Source organism: Anser anser (assembly GCF_964211835.1).
Source record: "Anser anser genome assembly, chromosome: 6".
In the NCBI taxonomy this organism is placed as follows: domain Eukaryota; kingdom Metazoa; phylum Chordata; class Aves; order Anseriformes; family Anatidae; genus Anser; species Anser anser.
Genome location: NC_139726.1, coordinates 31022005 through 31047432, shown reverse-complemented (window position 1 = coordinate 31047432; position 25428 = coordinate 31022005). Strand labels below are relative to the sequence as shown.

General features: G+C 40.3%; 1 protein-coding gene and 1 long non-coding RNA gene across 6 annotated transcripts in view; one reads left to right on the top strand and one right to left on the bottom strand.

Moving 5' to 3' along the window:
- Positions 1-25428, top strand: part of DRC11 (dynein regulatory complex subunit 11) — a 109124-nt gene that overhangs the window by 57148 nt on the left and 26548 nt on the right. For 4 of the 5 annotated variants that reach the window (XR_014586182.1, XR_014586183.1, XM_083842214.1 and 1 more), the window contains exons 8-14: positions 2584-2706; positions 7291-7366; positions 13055-13161; positions 13377-13472; positions 19522-19580; positions 22235-22317; positions 25079-25186. Coding sequence is in view for 3 of the 5 variants with exons in the window: in XM_083842214.1 (XP_083698340.1) it covers positions 2584-2706; positions 7291-7366; positions 13055-13161; positions 13377-13472; positions 19522-19580; positions 22235-22317; positions 25079-25186 (652 nt within the window). In the remaining 2 variants the exon portion in view is untranslated. The remainder of the gene's footprint in view (positions 1-2583; positions 2707-7290; positions 7367-13054; positions 13162-13376; positions 13473-19521; positions 19581-22234; positions 22318-25078; positions 25187-25428) is intronic. The other variant, XM_083842213.1, reaches the window with a different exon arrangement.
- The window catches only part of LOC310901808, a 40525-nt gene that overhangs the window by 4957 nt on the left and 10140 nt on the right, over positions 1-25428 (bottom strand). The window contains exons 2-3 of the long non-coding RNA XR_014586184.1: positions 13676-13850; positions 216-295 (exon numbers count right to left, since the gene is read on the bottom strand). This is a non-coding gene — a long non-coding RNA (uncharacterized lncRNA). The remainder of the gene's footprint in view (positions 1-215; positions 296-13675; positions 13851-25428) is intronic.

The window sequence follows — 25428 nt, the reverse complement described above, 5'->3', positions numbered from 1 at the left end:
AAATTCATCCACTCTCACCGATGTGCATTCCCTTCCCCAACATTAAGAGTTTTCAAAGTGCTTTCAGCATCATTTCAAAAAGAAACAACCTCGCAAAGAAAAGGGCAGGCTGAAATAATTTAGGAAGACATCTGCTTTTATTTCCACTATGAAGTTTTCTTCAGGGGAAAAAATGTATTATAATGCAGGTGAATTGCTTAGTTTCTCAAACTAACCTTTGCTTGTCCTTTCCTTTCTTTCCTGTTCTTTTGTCAGATTCTTCAGTCCTCTTCTTGTAGCTGGAGGGGAAATTGTTCTGTATAGAAGAATACAAGCCATGTAAGGTTAGGTACACAGCCAGCTTCACCCCACCTCCCAGTCCTCTGCAATTACGAAGCTGCTTAGAGCAGAAGTGCAAGCAGAGCTGGAGAAGCTGTACCGAAGGAACATAGGGGAGAAGGTGTATCTGATGCAGACAAGGAAAAATCCTATTTGCTCTATCATTCTCTTTTGGGAAACAGAGGCACACTTCAGAAAAGTCAGGCTTTACATGCTGGCGATGCCACCACCTAGGACAAAGGCCCTACATGTATGCAACCTTTGCCTTCAGTCACTGGGCATGGTTCTGGACTTGACTTCTTGTGTTCCCATACGTTTCCCCATACGTTTCACCCAGCACTGACTGCAGGCACCATTTGCTGTTACCTACTTAAGCAGTTAGTAGAAGGCTTCACACCATTGCTCATACCCCACACAAGCAGCTCTGAAAATGGTAAACACAAGCTTTGTTTTTCCACCCTACAAAGCTGATGAAGGCAAGACAGAAGGAGAAGGGCAGTTCAACGATTCCATCCCATTGTATATTTTGTTCATAAGAACAGAAACTAACCCCTTTCAGCATCTTTTTATTCATCTGTATAAAAACATGAAAAAGAAACTGTTCCAATCAAAGTCTGCATATACTTTGCCAGTAGAACATGGAAGCACTGCCTAAAATTAAAACCTTTTGTTAATCACATGCGTGCTTACAAGACTCCTGCTGGATAAACCCACCCCTTGGATGCTGGAAGTGGTTACAGCTACTCGTTAGCAGGCAGGCAGAGCAGAGGTTGGAGGTGGAGGTGACAAGGTTGGATATCTGGCCGGGTATTAGTGCTACAGTAAAGGATACAGTCTGAGTAGCTCTGTTGGTTTTGGATACAAGAGGCCTGCTGGGACACTAAAAACCTATTTTGAACTCTAGTCAATCTATTAATCTATCCAAGAGAATGAAATGCTTCACTGCTTATCACCGCAAGATATGACTGAACGGTGCTTGGGGTTTAAATTACCATATTTAATTAAATGTAAGGTACTGAAATGCTTGGGGAAATCCAGTAATGAAATTTCACTGACTGCAAAATATAGCCCTTGTCGCCCCTCGCTTCCACTGCCCAATCTTTAATTCATTAAAAGGCATTTTTTAGAAAACAAGTATTTTTACTGTTACAGGAAACACTTGTCTTAAACTTGGAAATCTGTTTTCTACACTTCCACAGTACTGCCAGTATTAATGGTTCATTAATAAGCTTCAGTGTCCACAGATTGTTTTACACTCACCAGTGGATGATCTTACAGTTCATCTCTGGGACAAGAGAACACAATGAAAGGTGTCTGGGAACAAGAAAAGTGATAGAAAAAGCAAATCTCCCTGTCTGCCTTTTCAGATAGTAATGTATAAATGGACAGGAACTAAGCTGAAGTAGCTCTATCCAGTTATCAGCTACTGCTACCTTGCAGGGATAAAAACGCTGGGCTATCAGTGTACATCTGTCAGAGTTCATCACAATATCTCTATCCAGTCTCTCATCCACTGCAACAATTTCAGTCTTTAGCCAAATATTGAAATTAGACATGCCTCAAGGCAGTCTCTCAGAATCTATCTGTATAATATCAATCTGCCTTAAAAATGCTAAGACACATTCATAATCCAAATGCAAGTCCAGAGGGAGCTCAAAGTTGTATATCATTAGGATATTGTGCTTCTGGGTGGTTTCAGGAATTGGTCTTACTCGATAAAAGCCACAGTGGTTTGGGACATGGAAATCACTTTCTCAAATACATGCTAAGAGTCAGTACCATCAAAGTTTGCAGGTAGGAGTGCTGTCAGCATAAGTGAAAGGGGTCGCACTGTCATGGATTAGCTGCTCTGAAATTCTCCACACCATGCCAAGCATCTTCTGAAATCTAGATTTGTAGACTTGTATGTTCAATTCAGAGTTTTTTTTTTTTTCCCCACTCCCTTCTCACCTCTAAAATGGTTGCAGATGCTGCAGTGACATGTAAGTTCTGTTCCTGTACCCCTCATGGTGCAGGGTGAGTATTTGGAGTTGCTGGAGTTGCCCATCACCATCTGAATGACAAGCGGAGGGGAAAGGTCTAGTCAGAACCTAGCCATAGAAGACTATACCAAGCAACATGTTGGATATTGAATTTCCCCAGTAGTGGAAAGCTGAAACCAAGGCAGGAGAAATGCATACTAGTTCCTAAATCTTGCAGGACACATCTAACACCTTGCATGTGAAAATTCTGTCCAGATATTCATGTTTCTTTCATCTCTTTCAGGTTGCCGCAGAACTGGCTGCCAAAAAGGAGATGGCTCCGCAGAAAAAACCCCAAAAGGAAGAAAAAGAAAAAGAGAAAGGAAAGGAAAAAACAAAAGGAAAAACACAGAAAACTGGAAAAAAGGTAAGGCTTCCTGCAGTAAAATCAGTTAGCAGTTTGTGAAAACAGAGCTGAAGTCCAGCCTACTCAACTATGTGTGGGCGGAGAATATTAATTTGTATTGCCACCAAGGCCTAGGCTCAGAAGATATAGGAACTGGTTAAGGCCAGTCCCATGGACTTTCAGTCACCTTGATGCTCCCAGGGAACTGAATTTCACTTTTCATTTTTTAGGAAAGGAATTTGCATGGCCATGACTCAGCTCAGTGGAAAGAACTGATGTAGGTGGACAGAATGCCAGAAAGAGATGAGAGGGGGAAAATACACTTTATGGCATTGACCTTGTCACCAAGACAGCACGCACACACTTTTCAAAGCACTGCTGCCTTTTATACGGGTGGAAAACTGGCCACCATTTTGTTCACCAGGCATTTACACTCTTAATGTGGAGTAGGGAGAAGTTAGTAACTTCACACAAGAACCAGGAAACAAGAACCTCAGTTTCCATCAGATACCCACTTCTTATCTTGCTTGGATTTCAAAACTTATTTTACATACAGTTCACTAATGGCTGACAGTGTTTTGTACTGCAAGCCAGTATTTTGTAAGCGTGTAAATAGCAGTCATGCATTTTCAGTTCGCATTCTTAGGATATGAACTCTTTTCTGCTTCATGTCACAGCAGACACCACTTAATGTGCGATATATTCCCTGAAATCTTTGTTACACTAAGGTTGTGGTTTCCCTGAAGGTGTTCTCCCAAATTATTTCAGGAGCAGCTTTACAGAGAAAAGCATCTCTGCAACAGCACAGTGACCAGACAACAGTGCAGTGACCAGAGGGCATATTCAAAACCAAGCTTTGCAACAAAAGTTGTATAGTTTTGCTGAAGCAGCAACTTTTAATTATCATTTACTTTACAGTATAAACAAACCTGAAATAATGTTTTTGTTTGTTTGTTTTTTAATAAGAGTCATTAATCTGAGTATGTGGAAGAGAAAAGGTCAATACTCTAGCACAAAGCTTACTCCTCACTGCAAATTTTACACAATTTCTGATTTTAAGTGTTAACCCTGGAACAAACCAAAAACATGCTTTTCTCAGGCAACAATCATCACTTTGGCCAAAGCTCTTGTAACAGCTAGCCAGGAAACTAAGTTACATGAACTTAGGAAGCATCAGTCTGTCTAATTTGGATGAAGATAAAGTGTTAACCCACAGCTGAGGGTGTTTTCAGCTTGGAAAGATGCTGTTTGGGTCATACAAGACCCAAGAATCTGGGTTATGGGGTTTTGGGTTTTTTTCTTTATAAATGAAGATGTATAGCAGGCTGAAGGAAAAGCATGTATAAAAGCGTTTTCCAAGCTCTGAGCCTGAGGCCCATCTTGTGCAGAGTATGTGGATGACTTGAAACTCCAGATATTAGTCACACACATCTTCAGACATCAGATCACAGGGTGACAGCATTAGTAAAGGCACCAGGCTCCAAGGAGTGGGAAGCGGACTGCTGGCACCACCTCGTTGTATCTTAGCTGGCAGAGCTGAGCCCAGAAGAGCAGGAGGGCAGAAAGTGAAGCATAATCCCTGCAGACCTAAGCCTAATACTGATACCAGGTTGTCCATAGATTTCTAGGGAGTTTTATAAGTGCCAAGTTCAGCTCTGCAGGACCACTTCCTCCTGTGACCCCTTTAATCAGTATGGCCATTGCAGTGCTCTGGGGGAAAGATCAAATAAAATTACACATAATGAAAGCCATTGCTTAGAAAAGCTTTTGCCATTACAGACATAAAAGAGCATCATTCACAGCTACAGGACCGTGTAGCATCTCAAACTGTCCAGCTCTGCTTGGAAGCATTCACAAGGGTGTCCTCTAGCATCTTTCTATATGGCTTTGTCCTTGTCATTTGTCCTTCCCAACTCGGCCAGCCCAGAACGAAGCTGTGATGCACCTAGTCATGCAAAGGCAGCAGAGAAGGCTGTTCCAGACACTTCAGTCCAAGTTAAAGTGAGGCATTAATGCTTAGACATGCTAAAAATGCCAAGCCCGATCTCCAATCTGAGCTTCTGAAACTGGATGTCAACTAACCCATCTCCTTAAAAATATGACTCACAATAAATTTGATTCCTTGTGTTTTTCATCTTCCATAAGATAAGAACCAAGACTACACCAGAAATGAATCCTTATCCTGTCGCAGCCTCTGCAAGGTTCTTTTGAAACAGGGTGAAATAACAATATAGAGCTCTGGGGCTTTATAACCTGATGTCGTTCTCATCTCTTCAGCCATCACAAGTCCTGTCAAGTAAAATTCTGAGCCATTATATCAGGTTCTCTATGGTTCATTGAGAAAGAACAAAGGGAACATTCTCTCCAAGGTTATAATACTGACAGGGAAAATAGCATCTAAGACCAGTTGAGAAGTGTATGGAAAAGTTCTAACAGCAGGACTCTTATTAAAATAAGTGTAGGTGATAAGTCATAGCAGTGCAGTCAAAGAAAACCCTTGCTCATAACTTCACTTCTTTAAGAAAACAAAAGTTTGATCCCAGAAGGAAATTTAAATATTTCTGAAGCCTGATTGCAATCTTTAAAAAGACGTATTTGATATCAAAGTAACTTCATTTTCTTCTCTGTAAGGTGTTGATCTGATTTCCCATTGGGCACTTAAGGAAAAAAAAAAAACCATCAGCACCATCTGATTCCTCTTTCCAAGAGCAGAACACATTAGACCGGTTTGGGCTGCTTCAACCAGTAACATTCTGCAACTGGTCTTGCTCACAGAACTTGAGCATGGCTGTGCAATTCACAGATTTCATCCAGAAATATAAAACACTGAGGTGCATTTTATCCTCGTTGAAATCCATTAGTAAAATCTCCATAACAAAAGTGCAGAACAGTCAATTCACAATGTTCCTTGCTGTTGAATGAGAATGTAAAGTCATAAAGCCATCTAGCATGGGCTAGAATTCAGAAAGCTTCAAAAACGTTAAAACTATTATCTTCATATTTGTGCCTAAGTTGAAGTGTATATTGTTGGTTCAGGGTACTTTAGTACACAGCACAGAATAAGCATGGAATCAATCCACTGAACACAGAAAAATACATCAACTGACTTCAAAGGAAAAGAAGTTTTATACATTACGTTGACCCTTGTTCTCTTAATACGTGCAAGAGGGAATACAGAACAGCATTCTGCAACTGTCCTTTGGACACACAACGGTTTTGATTAAAGTCAATGACACTGACGTAAATATTGCTATGTCAGTTTACAGAAATCATTGAAGCTAGTAATTAAAATGATCTATTGGTTTATTTTTAACAATAAATGTTAACATGCATCCTATGCTATTGAGTGGCTAAAAATGAATAACAATCCCATTTTTAGGCTTTTAATAGTTAGCAATTACAAGTATGCTCTTAGAAGAGCATATTTTAAGCGTTTTCTAAAAATGTCAAAGTGCCAAGGATGAATCTCAAAGTGCCACACCCTGCCAAAACTGAATACGTGCACAAGCGAGAATTTAGATTCCAAGAGTCAAATCCTCAAGCACTTGGCTATAGTTAACCCCAATGATTCTTAATGTTTAATTTAGGAACTCCTGAATCTTTTTCAAGTATACCTATAGACCATGGCATAGAAGTGGTAAATGTATTTAGGTTCTGCATGTCCTCCTGGGCCTAAACTTTAATTGCTATAATAATTTAATTAAAAACATTTAATAATTCATGTGACCTGTCTGCAGCTGTATCTGATAAGCAGGTACGTAACGGCATCTAGTTAAGGAGGCACTTGTAGGGATTTTGTTTTGGTTCCAGTTATTTCAGGAACTGCGTCTTATAACTTTCTGATAACCAGCACCTTACAGACTACTCATTGATTAGCAAAGCCAGATACAACTTCTGTTGTCTTGGGTAAATCCACACCATCCCCTCCTCAGATTTCTAACTTCCCACGTAACTGTTACCTTACTAACATTTTGAGGACTTATGACTCACACAATGTGAAGAATATTTTATATCTTTCTGATGAGATTTTCCATTAGAAATACTGGTTCAAAGAAATTAAACTATTTCATGAACATGTCAATGTCATTTAGTTCAGATAGAAAAACATCAATATGTTTTGATGAAGTGGAAACAAAATATTTTGTTTTGCAAAATACACCAAGTTCATTATTTTTCTAATAACAGATTAAAATGAGTTTTCAACAGCTTGGAATTACCCACAGGTTGGGAATTCCTTTGGTGCACGGAGGGTGCAACCCAAGAATAACTGAAAAAATAGCAAGGTAATTTAATTTACATGTTTTGCAAGTATGCTACCTATATTACAGATTCCAACCAGCCTAAATATAATTCTTGTGACCTCAATAGGTCAGTCGATGAACTGACACTCTACCCTCCTCTTTTTTTTTTTTTTTTTGAAGAGGATAAACTTTCTTTATAGCCTGCTAGGAAAACTGTAGTTGATGAAAAATTTCATCACAGTGTGATAAAATGGTGTCTTATTCCTCAAATTGCAACAATTAGTGTGAAAAAGTCATAATTTTCATTTTTAAGTTCCTACATATTAATATTCTGATTTTTTCTTTTTACCCCCCTCGAGTCTAGGAAGAGGATGAGGGCTGGAAAATGGCTCCCAGTAATTTCCTTTCAATAATGGAGGAAGGAAGCAGTCAATACAAAGGTCAGTAGAAAAAGATAACAATTACAGCTGGAATGTTCTTCTAATTCAGTTTAATCTGAAAGTCATTCCTGTAAGGTCAAACTGCACAGCTGCCCAAACTGTGTAACTTTATAGAAATGAGGACATTAGATAAATGGTGTTTAGGAAGTCTCAGTATCTCAAGTACCCAGGAGTCTCAAAATCATAGTGCTAATCACAAAGGATGGTACATTCCTGTCTGAGTGACAGTGGCCAAAGTAGAACCAGAAGTACATACAGATTTTCTAAGAGTGATAAAAATTACATCTGAACAGCAAATGATTTAATAGCACCATACTATTGATGAGGCTTCAGCATCAGTGTTTTCATGCTCTTTTAACACCTGTCTGCCTCTCGTTCATGGAAGGTGTCTATAGATACCATCTACACAGCCTACAGCTAGTCAAATTATTTTTGATGTTTTAATCTTTTCAAGCAGAGGCATGAGAAATGCTGCTAAAGTATGAAAATACCTCAAAGTGTTTGCAACTGTTTGCAACTTCCCAAATACGATCGAATATATAACATATAGCTAGGAGTTGTATAATTGAAGCCCTATCATAATTAAAAATATTTTCTTCTCCTCGCTCTACAGTGTTTATGGCTTGCTAAGAGTTCTTTATATGAAAAATACTCATTTCCCTCCCTCTGACAAATCACTAGCAGAGTGTTCTGCCCGATTTGAGTTGGCTGGAGAGAAAGCAAGCAACTTTAAATATGCACCAGCACAGTTTTGCCAGACTTCTGGCTTCTAACAATTCAGATTCTGTTCTGCATTGTAAATCAAAGGGGCATTATGCTTGAAGAAAAGTTCTTAGTACCAAACTTTACTCTTGACTGCTACATCAGAACCCTACTGAAGTTAGCAGGAATTTTAGATAAGGATCAATTTCATCTATACTATTTTCCTTAACTAGCCCAGAATATTACTTGTGCTTTTTTATATGCTCAGGACCAGATGTCACCTTGCAACCCAAAACCAGCAATAGCAAGACCCGTGTTTCCCATCCAGCTAGTCCCAAGAGCTGCAAGAGGCAGGGTAGAGTCCCTACCTTTTGCAAAATAGCAACAAGAGGGTAGGAGGGTTTTACATTAAGTAGGTTTGGCAAATACACTTATCCAGCATCCTGCTGATGAGTAGGCAATAGGGCAGCTCTGCTTTCCAGTGCTTCCTGAACCCCCTGCTGAGGCTTTGCAGCATCTAGCACTATTTAGTACAATGCTGAACTGTGAATTCACCAACTCCTTGTATTTGTGCCTATTAATAACTCTCCTCCAGGTTGTGGAAGACCTCACACATGAGCTTTAAATAGTGCTTTTCCAGCACAGTGGACGTGAGTGTTAGGAATAAAAACACCGGGGGGTTGATAATTTAGTTTGATAGGTAGGGATACTCCCAAATTTCACAGCTATCTTAAGTAACAAGTCAGGGGTCTTATGAGAAGACAGGGACATGTTTGTCACCCAGACTGTAACTGAATACCATTTCATATACTGTCATCCCTATCAAGATACATCCTTGCAGAGCTCAAAGCATGTAACACATTTTGGGGTTACTCATGCTGGCCAACTTTTGGCATGAAGAGGAGTGCTAAACTGGGAGGTGCTGTTTTCCTATACATCTCACAAAGCCTCCCAGGGACAACTCAACAGCTCATTATCTGTCTATAGAATCTACATTCCCATTCAGGCACCTACATTGGATATGTAAAGCCAGTTGGTGTGAATACCTCTGTCATCCCATGACATACTGACAGCACTTGCTAATACAATGCAATAATGCACTCAGGTAGGTCAGACACAGGCATCATCCTTTTGTGTTAGGACACACAGTGCTCGTCTCCAGCCTATCCCACCAGAGTTGACACCTGTACCTCTAACAGCATACCCTCTAAAGCATACAAGGAACCATTTTCTGCAGAGCACAACCAGAACTCCTCAGAGTGGAAAGAGCTCCTCATGCAAGCTTTAAAGAATAGCTGCAGTTGTCTTATGTACAGTAAGAACCTATAGCTGTCCAGTTAAGCCTCTTTTTTTTTTTCTAATGATCTAAGTCTATCCAACACCAGAGTTATTTTTAGTAAGGAGCTGTTAATTCCTCTACTCAGCAGTCTCCTTCCACATTCAGCAGCACTTCATGCTTTTATTGTGCCTAACCGCACAGTTATCACCACTTTATCACAATACTACCTGGTTGTTGTTCAAAAAATTGAATTTAGTCATGGATGAGGTTCAGTTTTTCAAGGCACCCAGAAGTCTAGAACATCTGATAGGAACAGCGTAAGCAATTTCTTACATTTTTAATTTTAACCTGATTTCATTTCAGTAGCAGAGTTGTTTACAAAAAGGTTTGAGTTTGATCTTTCTACATTGGAAACATTTTTCTATTCTTATGTGATAGTAATTGAGCTATTCTTACAATTTGCGCAGAAGTTCAAACTTATTACTGCATAAATCTTGAAAGCATCATTGAAGTAAGGGAGCTTGATTAAGATTTATATTAGGTGCCTACAATGGAATTAAAGGCCCTTATGAATGTGGCTGCAGTCTACTAAGTGAGAGCTGTTCAAACAGTGAACGTTTTCATTTTGTCACCTCTCCCCCAACTCTTACAATTAGAAAGTCTTCCCATCCCCTGAAACTGGTTGATTTGTTCTTGGGTTACTTAAACATTGTAAAAGATGTAGATCAGTTTTCACAAAGATGTAAGCATTTCACTTACAGACTTTTCCATACCAATCCCACCCCCACCCCACATTAGAACTACTTAAATAAACCTCACTGGAATTCACGAACACTTTTGCTCTCCCAAAACTGTATTTGGCAGTTTTACTAGTTGCTAAACTACATTTGCCAAGCCCTATCTAAAACACTTATTTTATATACTGTTGTTGGAAACAGCCGATTTCTCTGCAGGCTTACTTATACACTACTTATACACTGGAATAGCAAGAGTATGTGGAATAAATGTAAGTAGCCTGAATCACTACCTCAGTCTTCCTGGGTTTTGGTTTTGCGGTACACAGTGCTGTAAGGCAACAAAGTGCTATTTCCCCCATTTTACAGGTAGCCAGTTGATATTTGACTTGGTTAGTGTTGCAGGGGATATTTCAGTTGGAACTAGAGTTCAACTTCAGTACTGCATGACCCAAATTTTAAGGTGGGATGATATTGTGTATTTTGCCTTGTATCAAAAGATTCAAACCCTTTTGTCAGGAGGTTGAAAGTAGTCATGTTAAGAAGAAAAGCTTCGTACTTCAGATAAAAAGGACTTCAATTATCAGTCACAAGCTGCTTTGAAATTCAGAGATATTGGAATTACCTGCTAGTCTGCAGAGGAAAGCTAATGCTGCTGAAGTGATGTTAACAATCACATTAGTGCACTGGCTGCCTTTTGAGTCCTGAGCTCCAGAGTTATGCATATAAAATAATCCAAAGATAAGCATGCTCTATTTTAGAAGAGGCAATATAAACTGCAGTGCTCACACAAAAATAGCTCCCATAGCTGCACGACCCATCTGTAACAAAATACCAGGCTCTTTTGACTGGCCAGTGAAAACAACATCCTTAGCCTTCTGACCTGGCTTTAAAAATAACTTTGAAATGTTTTGTTGATCTATGAAGGAACAACATAGCACCTAACACCTATGAGTTATTTATCTCTTTTCTAAAATTAGAGACCTCTAACCTAGTGTCTAATATAGCACTCAGAACTCAGTGCCAGGTAATATCAAAGGCAATTGCCTAAGCTGTGTGAGGACTGTTACTGCTTTGCCTGCAGTGGATATTAACTGCTAATCGATTTACAAAATGATAATAAACAATTATGAAAAAACAATAAAAATTTATGATCCCTCCATGAAAGATAAATACCTAAAACCTAGTACTCCTCTATGAAAACACAGCACTTGCAACCTGTTGACCCAGTCAAGAAAGTGTTTAAAAATTCACATTACAGAGGAGTTGTACACCCTTTCCCCAAGGCTGGAATTCCAAACTGATAACCCTGGAGGAGGTACCATGCAACTAGGGCGAATCAGCTTTCTTTCTTGAAATATTATGTGACACATGTCATGCCATCTGATGACCCATGAGTAATTGAAAGAAATTAATGTCTATACCTTGGAGTTTTTCTTCATTCCCCAAAATCCACTGTCCTTCTCCATCTCTTCCATTTTTTGTTATGAAATTAAGACTACTCACCTGCAAAAACTATTCCCCTTGAGTAAAGTCACAAATACTCTGCACATAATTGGACTCTGAAAATTCGTAGAGGATGGAAATAGCAGACAGTATTATATTAACTGAACTAAAAACTGAACGATCTCCTATGGGTACTGTGAAAACATTTCTGAATTTATAGTGCCTTAGAAATGGCAGTAGGTACAGGAAAGAGTTCCCTGTGCAAAACAGATTCATAAAGGAGCCTATGTCTTAAAGTGGAGAGTTGTCATTTTAAATCATCTGGAAATTGAATTAACACATACTGCTGGAGATTAGCTGTCATTTATAGAGATACTGTCAGAGCTTGAAATGCAAGGAAATTAAAGATATGAATTGTCCTCCTTTAAATTAGCTTAAAAAATGTAGAAAAAGGGGAGGCGTTTCCATTAAAAAGGTACCTTCTGCTAATAGCAGAGGATTCAGATATGCACAGAGCTTGCCAGACATCATTTAGTTCTTTAGAAAGAGCAAATGACAGTTGCATCAACAAAAATAAAGAACTGCACCTCAGCATCATTAGCTACTTTATTCTAAATAGGATTTTTTTGATCAGTTTGCTTGGTTCCTTGAGTTTGGTCTCCTTAACACATATGGCATGCACAGCACTGAGAAACAAAGGAGCTCCATCAGCTGAGTCTCATCTCTTTTGCAGAAGGACTTCAGCTGCCCTTTAATTAGTGCATCAAGCTTAAAACTCCCTAGAACTGTGGCTCTATGCCACTCAGGGGTTGGATGCAGTTTATTGCTGTCAGACTTGCTGTCCCCTCTCCCTCCCCTTTCTGTTGTTCTCAGGGCAGGCTTTTATACCTATTCCAGTGCTCCTGGCCCATATTTCAGCTTCGTGGGAATTACTATAAATGCTCGCTGCAGCTGAAAGTCCTCTTTCACTGAGCACTAGATAACAGACCAGGAAAGAACAGGGAAAACTTCCTGCTTTAGATTACACCTCACTTTGGTCCCCAAGCCTGCATTATGCCAGCCAAGAGATACATAGAAAGCACACTCCTCAGGACAGGAGCTGTCTTTGCAACTCTTTAATGGTAAAGATTTAAACACGATGCTGGTAAGCAGAGACAAGAGACGCTAAGATCAGACACAATATGGTTAAGCTGCTACTGTACTACCTGCTCTTGAAGGTGAGCAACACTCCAGGCATTCAGCTTTACAACCAGAAAATGACAACTTCAATATCCCATTATTATCCTCCTGAAATCCAATACCAATTTACAGCCCAAGGCAAAAAGAAGTTAACCTCAAGATTTGCAGATCCTAGCACAACAGGGCTCTGAACTTGGTAAGGGTCCCTAGAGCTTGCTACTTTCATACAGCTAATAATTTAATAAGAGCAGCCTACGACTAGCTTTTTTTTTGTGCCTCCAGAAGCAGTTGAAGAAATTGATGGCTTCTATAACTTTTTTCCCCTTTCTTCTTTCTTTTGGATAACAGCCGTTTGGCAGAACAGAGACGAGGTATGGGATTTCCTCCAGGATCACGACCTGGAGCTGATCAAAGAAGAGAAACGGGAAGAAGTGGAGGAAGAGATCAGAGTGCAGGTGAGCTTACAATAGTAAGAGGACACTAATAACGTGCATTGCCTGTGTATATTTCTCTACAGCTGTAGGAACTGGCCCTGGCATAGACCTTACCTCCTTCCAGACTCCCTACTATCTGTTCTCTGCTTTAATGCTTGTTTGGCTGAACAAGCATTTGTCTGTGGTGTGGTGGCAAAACAGAAGACTTAAAGATTCAACATTGTATGTCTGGACAGGTTGATGAATTGATGCAACAGAAACTAGAGAATCTCAAACTGGCTGTGGATGGAGAGAAGAGTGGCAAGCAGAAAAAAGGAAGAAAAAGCGAAAAGGTAAGAGCAGCAAGTTGTGAAAATTCAGGGTAAATCTCAATTCTCTACACAGATACAGTGGTATTCAGTGCAAACCCCCAGTTTCAGGGCCTTGTCTCTTAACTATTGTTGATTAACCTTTATAAATATTGCTTGGGACAAGCTGAACTATTCCAAAGATAAACCATTACAAGATAGATCAGACTTTCAAGAAGGATACACACCTTTTTGAAATCCTTTGGTCCAGAGAAACAATAAGGATGTTTCAGCAGTCCCACTCTTTCTTAAGGTGACTGGCTCAGATTGATAGTCTTCCAAGGAGGGCATGGACCTGGATGCCAGTAAGTTTCCCAGCTGCTGTTTTCCTTCGAAGTGAGGTCTTGGTGATTTGTTTCAAAACTGTACATCAAAAAAATGAAGTGCCTTGGTAAAACCTTTCATTTATGTATAACATGTAGATGATATCCAGCCAGGTGTACCTTAATTATGTCACTACTTACTATTGAAGGGTTTGGGAATTTGTGATTAAGCCAAGTTTATTTAAGCATATCAAATAGGTTAAAGACATACTTTATTTTAATGTGCTGCCCACATGTCACGTTCACATCTAGTTTCACAGCATTACCATATGCAAAATTCCACAGCCCACGGTTCCCTGAATTCCTCACCCAAGCATTTAAACTATAGATCATGTCAGTACAAAATAACTCAAAGCTTACAGACCCTATGGTTCAATCAGCAGTTCGACTTAAAAGGCTCAGGGCAAATAGCCAACCCTAATCTTGTGTTGTATTCTATTTCTATAATCCTTTTAGCGTGCAAATATTTGATTTTGCAGTACTTCTACTCAAATTATCTTTAAAAATGCTCTTTCACCTGACAAAGGCGTAAGGGCAATTTAATAATGAAAGACTGGAGCAACTCTGAAAACTGATACTGATTGGATTTCTAAATCTGTTTCAAAAATAGTGAGGCTTAAGATATGCAGACAAAGTATTGCAACAATCTTCTGTAAGTTGTTCTGGGTAGACATGTTTGGCCACTTCAGATCAACTGGTTGAAATTCTGCTTCAAAACATCACATCGCAGTTTTAAAGATTTACGTCAGTTTTTCTTCAATATAGCGTTGGAATAATTTTGGGTGGTAAGAGTTTATTTAACTGTTGTTTTCCCATGTTGTGCCAGTAGCCTGAGAGAATGAGGGAGAGGGAAAAGTAGTACTAATTAAATAATACCAGTTCCCAAAAGGTTTTCTCTGAAAAATATCAGTTCTATTTTAGGGATGGGGAATGTAAGGAGGTATCCAGTTCAAAACGTCTTCCCTGTGCAAAACTATTTGAAAATTCCCATCAGCACTGGCAACGGCTTTTTCTAATTAGTATTTACATAAATGTCTCAGTCCATAAACCAGCAGTCTGGCCTAAATAACAAGGATAATACAAACTGGGAAAAAAAACGGAAAAAGCTTATTAACTTGTTATTTAGCAAAAATCCTTTTTTCCAAGGCTTACGTTAGAACATCCTGGGTCCCATATACCCTTCTTCTGAGCTACACAATGTGAAATAACAATGGTTTTGGATTTTCATCACATCCATGGACACATCTGGAGTGAGATTTCTTCTACTGTGGTATCTTCCTGTGCAGAGTAGAACTAGGGTTTTTTGTTGTCAGGGAACAGTCACTACCCAGGAGCATCCAGGGCAGATGTCCTCTGCCTTTTCAAAAGCACCTTTGGATAAGTAGCTTACAACTTCAAAAAAATCTGTCAGGTCCATATTAGAAAATCTATTAGAAAATTTGAGCTTCAGAACCTGTTCGGAAGTCCCTTTTTGGGGAAAATTCAACAAGAGCATTTTGAAATTGGACTCCAAAGGAAAAGTATCAGGAAGCTAATTGCACCCTCACAGCCAGCATTTCAGATGGCTCAGCTCATAGACAAACAAAATTTAACAGCTCCAGGCATACCCCTAGGCCACTCCTTATTTCTATGCATTATACTTCCTAGCTGAATTTTATCACTGACTCCCAAACCTTCAAATACCACTTAAAAGTGGACACTTAACCCTGTCAAGAGTTACTCTTACTGCTCCTGAAGATAAAAAGCCCCAGCCTCTGTGGAAGAATAAGCTTGGGTGGAAAGGCAAATTGCTCTGCTCATTATGAATGGGTCTCCAGACCATTAGGATGGTCTGGAAATATCTGAACTAATTAGATTGCACCTGATCTGCAACAAACCACACCACTATCATCTGAGGTACAGACTCTACCCATGCTGGAAGCATCTCACCCTGCCAACTATTAATTGTCATTATGGTCCAGTATTGATTGGGTAAGGAGCACAACTGTCCTCCTCATTCAGCCAGAGATACTCTGTGCTGGGGGCTGAGTAGAAAGCTGTCCAGATGACTCCTGATCTGAAGACAATCTAAGGAGAGGGAATAAATATGTAACAGAAACAAAGGAAAGTGGTTCAGCTCAGCTGCCAGTTACCTTTTTCTTCATGATACACAGTGCCAGCTTGTCTGCCAAACTGTGGATCAGCAGGCTGGGGTTGTAAGCACCTGTGTAAAGGCAGGTTGAGGAAAAATTTGAAGGGAAACATGGCACTGATATCTAGGAAGGCTTAAGTCCCCAGCCAGCCTAGAGGAGTGTGTTAGAAAGCACCATGGCTAGTATTTTCAGAAGCAATGGAGTTTAAGTTGGTGGCATTCTTGCACCAGCATGAACTTTTCGAGTTGAAATCTTGTTCTTTGCAGTCCACCCCTTTCTGCTGACAGCTCAAGCTTCTGATTTGAGTGACTCAACACAACCAAGCAGCTCTACAAATGTTTATTCTATAGATGGATGCCATGTACCTAACCACAATACCCAGAAGGTTTAGCAGCTGAAAGCATTTCTCCTGATAACCTGTGGCCAAATATACCATTGCAGACCTGCTGTCTTTACATTGGCTTTGCACCCAATACAGGAAATTACAGATCAGCTTTACAGATCAGCTTTCTGCAGTTTCTGACCTGGAAATTACATTGAGTGCTTATCAGAATGCTTTTTATCTAGCCTATTGTGTTGCTTTTCCTGCTCTGGTCCCCTAAAGATTTGTCTCTGATCCAACTGTAGGTAAAGCAACCCATTGTAAGTAAATACACCCACACATACACTAAAAGCATGGCCAGAACTCTGGACAAAGAGTAGGGCATGGGAACCTAAGTAAGTTGCTGAAACAGGCATTGCTAGCATCTCCACTCAGGTTTGGATATCCATTTTTGATGCAGCCAGGCATAAGCAAAGCAACCCAGAAGAGATGAACTACAGCAACACATATGGAAGGAGTTTTAACATTCATCTAAAGACTTGATAAGAGCAAAGCCACAGTGAATAAGGCCAGAACACAGGCTGGGTCAGAGTTGAAAAAAGGCTGGTTTTGTCGACAGTGGTTCATGACCCCTGTTGGATTTTCTCTAGTGAGAAAGAGAATAACAACCAGAGCCCTCAGGTAGCTGTGGGGGCTGCAAACTCTGTGGATATTGTGGTTAAATCCAACAGGGATCACAAGCCAGAGCCATCTTTTAGCCAGGTCCTGACAGTGAATGGGAACGTCTTGGTCTAAGGACTTTTCAGTACAAGTACCAGGAGCTGCTCAAATATTAATAGCCTTGGCATGGCAAGAAAAAACCTAACCAAGAGCAGATGCTCACACAGTGCAGAGTGGATGTGGGATGAACACTTCCCACCACCAGCTCTGAGGGAACAATATCTTTGCCTCCTGCTTCCCCCAGTATGGCTGCATTTGCTTAGCCTACCCTCCAAGCATCACATGTGATCCAAGGAAGACACTCAAACACTTGGTAGACTTGGACACTCACTTCCCTTAAACGAAGGGAGTATTTTCTTTTCATTATTTTTCCTCACGTATTTTCACATAGCAACCTCTGAGCTACTCAAGACATTTTGATGAGCCCACCCAGTAAGACAAGATACTACACTGAGCACAGAAGACAGTCTTCTGTCAGCTGCCAACTAATAACTAATGCAGTTCACTACACAGTGATGTATCAAAGCAGAAAATAACTGTAAATGGATGGCTAACCAGGAATTAGACTGACATCTCAGAGATAGAAACAAGGAGATTTCCATTATAAACGATGAGCATGTTCACATTCATTAAACATTATCATTTTCCAAATAAAAGCAGTTCCCGGTAAGACATTTTGGAGGAAAGCCATTGTCTACAATTCATATTTCCCCTTATCGCATCTCAGTGTTTGCCAAATTTCCTGTAAATGCTGATGTAATTAGGAAAACACATTTTTCCCCTGCATAGTACATTTTTATTTTGCTTGAGTTACTTTATTGGTAAAGCTGCCTTGAGGACAATACCAGTTGGCCAATAAATTCAGCATATGTTTAGTGTCTTTACATAGGTAGAAATTAGCTTTTCTTCCCAGTCAGACCCCATGATATACAATTCCTGTCTTGTTGGAAGAAAGGTTAAAGAGACAAAGCTGGAGGAACACTGCAGATAGACCACTGACAGTCTCAGCATTTCCTCAGTTGTTAAAACAGCATGGTATATGTTTTGTTCTTCATCTTTTTCTTTAGAAGAAAACATTTGCACATTTTGAGGAATATTTGCTACCAAGATTATTTACGTAAAGAAACCCAAAGTGTCATTCTGCAGAAATGGAGTTGTTTGCATTATTCTAATCCAAAACTTTAAAATATGTTTTTTCCCCAGTTAGCTTATCCATATAGCTCTGCATTTAGTTTGCATTTTCATCTAGATTATTGCATTGTCGATAGTTACAGGTGATTGAACCATAGGTTATTTAGTCTGCAACTGTCCTTGAAAATTTATAAGTGGTACATTTTTTAATGTTGCTGACCTATTCTAGGAAAAAACGGCATTTTTTGTATGAGTGGCTAGAAGTGTTCTTTCTACAGAATAACCTCTAGAGCTCTGCAGAAGTATTCATTAAGAAAAAAAAGAAATGACTATTCCCAGGAAAGTTGAACATAAACTTTTGGAAAGAATAAGCTGTCTTGATCAACTAAGCATTTAAGCACATGCCTAAATTTAAGCCGTTGAAGAAGTCCCACAGTGCCGAAGTATTACTGTGTAAGGAGCTCTCCTGAAGTCATACCAAAGTGCTTTGCAGAACTGAAGTGTGGACACCGGTGTTGGGCACTAACATATGGTGCATGGATTAATGATGCTTTCTCCTCTGCTAATTATCCCTAACCATAGTTACGTCTTGTGAGCTGTAATTAATTGAGGGGCCTGATGTGACTGATTCACATCTTAACTTTGTTTTCCGTGGTGGTTTTGTTTTTCCCCAACATATAAGGAAACCCAAGACAAAATCTCCCCATAGTAGAAGTATGGTGAAAGTATCAAGAGAAGAGCAGGTCATGTTTTTCTGGCCTTTTCAAGCTCTTTCCCCAAGGCATTAAGAAAGTGAAGACAGAATATCTAATGGTTAGGAAGCTGACTAGAGAGTCAGGAGGGTTGATTTCAGGTCTGGGTCCAGCTGTAAGCAGCCTGCATGACCTATGTATGCTTCTGCATACATATTTAAACACAACATAAAGCTTGAACAGACTCTGGAGCAGCAATTGGGACCCCACACCCCTTATCCCATACCTCTCACTCAGGTAAGGGCCATACTTGCTCAGCTACAAAGTTGGGCTCCAGAAAAAGCAAGAGAGGAGTTCTCTTGGGGGTGAGTGTGCAGAATCCAGTTCAAGAGCACCTACTGCAGGGTGTATATGGGGTTCACAGGTTGGACACAGATCCTCAGCCCTGTCAAAGCCAGAGTTGCTTCACCTCTCCCATGCCTTGGTGACAGGCTTACAAATTAGAACATCTCCTGTGCTTTTATAAATAGGGGCATGACTTCCTCAACTAAAGGCATTCAAGGATATGATTTTTCCTTTGGGTTCCTCAGTGATGAGGGCCACATTCCAACAACAAATGTTGTAATGTTGTTCTGGTCCTCACGTTGCTTCAGTAGGTTCAGATATATAACTGTACTAAGGCCACTAACTCCTGCCTGTTTTTGTGGTCTTCAGAAAAAAAAGACAGCAGGGAAGAAAATATCTGAGCTGGAAGAAGATCTGACTCCTGACAGGTAAAGATAAGACCTCTTTACTTGAGATTCAATGATAGATTGCGTCTTCTTTGCACTGCCTACCCCTTCAGATTCTAGCTGCAGCAATGCTGAGATGGTCCTCCTGCAATAACCAGCATCAGGAGCCGCACAATAAATAAAATCTGTTTAATAACATCTATAAACTTCCATGGAGAAGCCTAGATGATAAATATCTATCACAACCTTGAAGTACAGACACTAAAACTTTTGCATTCCCTAGGAACACCACCACATAGGGTCACAAATAACAGGGTGACAAAACACTGCTTTAATGGTGCACAGCACAGACCCTGTTCTGCAAAAGTACACCACTAGAGCCAGTCTCCATTAACTTCAGTGAGGTTAATTCCAGTTTGTAAAGCTAAGCATATGTAACATTCAGGCAGAATATGGGCCCTATTTGCCTCTTTCTGATCCCAGTGGTGGCAGGTACAGAGGCACCTGACAGTTTTGTTTACCAGCAGATTTTTCCATCTCAGCTGAAAACTGGTAAGGGAGGCTGCAGACAAGCCCCTGTACTCTATAAGTCACCCATCATGTCTGAGGTAAAGCGCGTATCATATAAATCAGTTACTTACCAATAAGTTCCGGCAGACCTGACAACCTCTTGCATACCCTTACTCTTTTAAACAACCTTATTTTACTTGGAGGATTTGAGAGGCTTTGTTCTTTTGACAGTACATTTTCAGTGATCTTGTGATGCATTCGTTGATAACCCAGCCATTTTTCACCTGTGCACATAATACACCTACAGAGATACCATTTTCTGGGACCTGCTGACTCTGTAGCAGTGCAGGCCAGGAGCATCCTGAGCTCCCAAGGGAGCAGGGCTGGAGAACAGCATGAAGACAAACAGCCACTGCAGGAAGCAGCAGATGGGATTCACCCCTAAATCCATTTGTACAATGCACAGCAAGACCTGGACTAGATCATTCGGGTGCTAGCACTATACAATCAATCTCTTTACCTGCTTTACAATGAAAAATCTCTCCAAGCAAATATTTAAAATATACGTGTCATGGATTGTAACAGAGCATGACCTATCATACAAGAAAAGTGCCAAAGCCTAACAAGTATGTGTATAGTCTGTGTTTTTAAAATTATTCTTGCACATACCTGCTTCTTGTGTGTCAGCTTAACACAACATACAGCCATTTAAGAATGCATGCTCTTTAGTTGTTGGCTTTTAATCAGTTTCTGTGGCATTTGGGGTCCATATTCTGCTCTTCCCTGCTGTGCAGGAAAGAAGGAAGTATTCCAGAAATAGCCAAGAGAAGTTCAGGTTCATCTCAGTTTTGGCACAGTGGAGAGGCACGGGGGCTTTAGTCGGAGACTGATCGCATCACACATACTTGGAGGAGACTCAGGGCACGCATCATTAAGTTTACACAGTAAAAATAATGACAGGAAAAGTAGTCATGCTCCCAACAGAACTGCCAGGTTAGTCCCATTCTACCTTCTGCTTGTTTTTATGATGCACACTCAACATAAAGATCTCAGAATGAGAGCAAGAGTCAGAGTGGCAAAGTCAATGTTGAAGGTGTGTTAAGTTTCATATTTGCTTATTACTATTCCTGTATTAATTGTACCACTAACACTGCATAAACACAAAACTTCCCAGCTCAAGTGGAAAAAGACTGCAGACCTCAGACTATATATATGGTTTTATTAGCCAGCTGAGAGCTTCTGTTAAATATTTTTATTGTAGCGATACCAAAGTGTCCCAATTAAGGTAGGTGGCAGAAAAAAATGCTCAGATATTGAAGGGAGAAGATGTGAAAAGTGCACAAATGGTAAAACATCTAGAAAGGCTCAGACCAGTGCCGTTTACATTAACATTATAACAAGAGCTACACACAAGCTTATTCATTTTATGGCATCCTTGAAACAGTATCAGTCTGTGTAACCTAGTGCCAAAGAATGTCACTGAAATCAATATTTGGATCTCCAAAAGAGACTGAGGAGAACATCCACACCAACAGAAAAACAGATACAAATGTAAGTGTAATCCTCAGTAGCTGAGGAGCTATTGCCAACCACTAATAGAAACAGGAAAAAACCTTTCCCCTGAACAAGCTATGCCACGGTTTCCACTGTGTTTTTCTCCCAGTCTTCCTCTGGCTATCACACAACCACAGCAGCTGATGGACCACTGGTTGCTCCAGTCAAATCATTCACAGTATGTTCTTGATGAAGCGAGGCTATTGCAAACAGAATAAATTCCCAGAAGAATTAATGAATTACTACTAATTGGAGAGCTAAGTGAATAGGTATAGTAGTGTTAGGATTGCTATTATTGTATAATTTAAAAATAATTTCCCAGTAATTGATATTAATGAATGAGTCTATTACACAAGTCATAACTGATCTTGCATCACCTGGAAATGGGTAATGGAATTGGTGTGAGACAGAGCCATGCAGTGCGTGAGGTAGTAAAAGAATTCTTGCCATAACACAGGAAACTGTACTTATTGATTTCATATCAATGAAGCTAATCACCTCAACCTCTGAGCTACAAAATTCATTTATAAAGCTGAAGAAGATAAATAACTCTGAGGCTAGCTCACTTACTGAAGGACTGAGCTTTCATTTACAATTCCCTGGGATTTCTGAGTGATGTTTCTTGTCCATAGGACCATCGATTCTCTGTACAGGGAACTAGTAGAAGAAGGAGTACTAATAAAACCCAAGACAGTGTATCTCTCCGATTACATTGGTAAAGTACACCTTTTACAGCTAACATGGTGTTTAATCTAACCAAATCTCAAGCCATTCAAGGTTCACTAACCCCTATTTCCAGTCAAGAATGAGTTCAAGAGTAATTACACTTTTAGGACTTTCCAACATGAATATCTAAAGGCACGTATGCAAATCAAGTCTGTTTCTTAGGGGTGCTTTGTACCTTTCACTTCTGCTTCTGAAGCCAGGGCCTGTTTGCAGGGCTGGTACTTGGCCCCAAGCACTAGCACCTGGAGGCCTTGAACGTTTCTGGATGTCACAAGCAACTCGGCAGTGTAATAAGACATCCTTTAAGGAGCACTGGTCAGGCACCAAGACACCACAAGTGTAATAGGCTGGGGGTCATAATTCATCTTGAGTATTTCCCGGAGAGCAGCAAAAATCATGTCCTTACTATCTGCTCAATCAGCAGAGAAAATTCACCCCTTACCTCCACCTCCCTGAACACCCCTCAACCTTGAGCAGTGCTTTGAGGCATGTCTGGGCCTTGATTTGAATGAAATGCCTCTCTGCCTCATTCTGCATTTTAAAACCCTCTCGCCCCACTTGCGTCTGCCTGCAGCTGCAGGTAACATCAGCCCATGTTCTCCACAGAGCTATAAAACCCACTTGCAGGCTTCACAGGGAGTCTGCCACAATCTCCAAAAGCATTTGGTGGTATGTAGTAAGATCACAGCAACCTCAATTGTGTCAAAGATCATTATTGTTTGAATTTGCAGACATCCAGAAGCTACAAAGCCACTGGCTGTTAGTACAGCATGTATGTGAGCCAGAAAAGCTGCAGTCTTGCATATCACTTCTAAGTTCCATATTTATATAAACTCTTAGAAGCAACAATTGCTGCCTTTAGGGTCTTCACCCATTCTGTTGAAGGCTGAATTAATAGGTATTCTATTTTATGCTCATTAAAAAGCATGAAGCACAGTAATGGAAGCTTTTCATTATTCCTTCATTCACCCAACCAGTACTATCCGTCCTTCTCAAGGTCACTTCTGGCCAGACATGCCCTGCTGCAGATGTTTTGAAAGCACGTCCTAGCCAGTGGATAATGATTTACAGCTGGTAACATCAAACCTGGAAGCAGGCTGAGATGTCCTTGGGCCATCTTCCCTTGACCCTGAGGTTTGAAGCCTTGGCTCCTCTGCAGCAACACATAGAGCAACACAAGGGCTGCTCCAAGTTTCACTGGCAACACTCACCTCCCAGCAGCAGATGATCTTGGGCGTAAAAGTGATGTCCACATCGCTGCCTACCCCCATGACAGGTCCCCTGCATGTCACAGCACAGGCATTAGCACACCAGGCAGCAAGAAGCAGCACAGGCTGCCAACCTAGCTGCTCCCCACACCAAAATCAGGCATGCTTAAGCTGCCAGAAGATACAGAAGGTATTTAAAGCTGGCCTGGGTTTTGGACCTAGCTTTTTTAAATATCAAAAGCCTCCCTTTAAAATTACAAAGGGACAGTCAAAGCCTCTAGATAAATAGGTCCTCAACTGTTCTGCTCTTACAGGACTGAAGCATAAGGAAGGTCACTCCTTCCCAGTTCCTGAGAAAAGGACAAAGAGTGGAATTGTGCTACACAGCAAGTAAAAAGCACCAAAATGTCCCTCTCTATGACAAACTGACATCACTGAACTAATTTTCTTGGTGACCTTATCTAAATTAGTCAGAGAATATCCACTGTGATTTATGTTCAGTTGCAATTAAACCCTTTGATGCCTTCTAATTAAATCTGTGAAGATTAATTCCTATCCAGTTCTTTTGATTTCTCCTTAAATAAAAGATAAAACCTGAAATGAATTTTATTCTTCAAAGGGGAGGGTGCAGTTGCACCAAGGCTCCTCTACCTTTTGCCCCAAATCACAGCTCCACTTTTGCACTTGCCACTGCTGATTTACCTCTTGTTGCAGAGAGCTCTAGTGCTTTCCCTTTTCGTCTCCTATAAAATGCAGTATACTATTATTTTTCACCAATATTCACCATAGTGACATGTAATCTATGCTAAAAATAACCACCATGTTGTCACAACAAGTTTTGTTGCTTGTGGCCCGTCCTTTTGGCTCTTTGGCTTCTAACATCTTCTGTATGGATTTTGACAGGTCCAGCAATGTGATTATGGCTCTGTGACAAGAGCTGAGGCAAGATTAGATCACTTAAGTTCATATCAGTGATTTTCCATTTCCTTGGTATTTTTTTTTTTTGAACAGAAAAGGTGAACAGCAAAGCGAGATCCCCACCAAATTAGGTGAAACACTTAAATGTCTCACATAGTGAGAAGCTGAGATGTGACGCAGCCCGGGGAAAAGCTTGTTAAAATATCTTTTCCCCCTTTTTGAAATCCTTTTGATAGAGTGTGGTTCACTGGGATTCCAGCCCTGCAAAATCCCAAATCTAGAAATCCTTTGCCAGCAGTGTGATTTATGGTGCTACTAATGATTCTTTTCCACAAAGTTTCTTTAAAAGGTTATTTGAGACTGACTGAATGCCTTCCACAATCTGGTTAGCAGGGAAAGTCGAGTGTGTTTAATGTCATTTTCCTTTTTTCAGTTCACCTTTCAGATTTCTTGGGGCCACATTCCACAACGATATTGCCCTGTTCGAGTCCCTGTCCCTTGACAGGGGAGGATTTGCTGAGAGCATGCTGTATTGGTATTCCGTAGTAGTTTTTCATTACTTGAGTTATGCATTTTATAACAATGCAGTGTCACATTTATTAAGCCCATGCTTCCTCCCTACAGGCGAGTACAGCTATCTGGGGACTACACTTCGTCAGGTAGATATAGAGCCGGTGCCCTCTCTTGCAGATGTCAGGCAGCTAATAGCGCTGTATGGGATATTGCCATTAGGTAAGAGCACAGCAAAAATTACTGGAGGGCAGAATACAGTGGTTTTGCTTCCTGTCACTAACATGCATTTTTACTGGCTTTGACAGGGCTTGATTAATCGTAATCTAAAGCATTTTGCAGTATAATTGTTTTTCAATTAAGCGTTCCAAGTGAAGACCGTATCATTTTAATAGTGCATAAAGGAGCTTGCACATGCTATTGTCAGGTATTGCATTTCCATACCATCTCTGCTTGCATGTTAA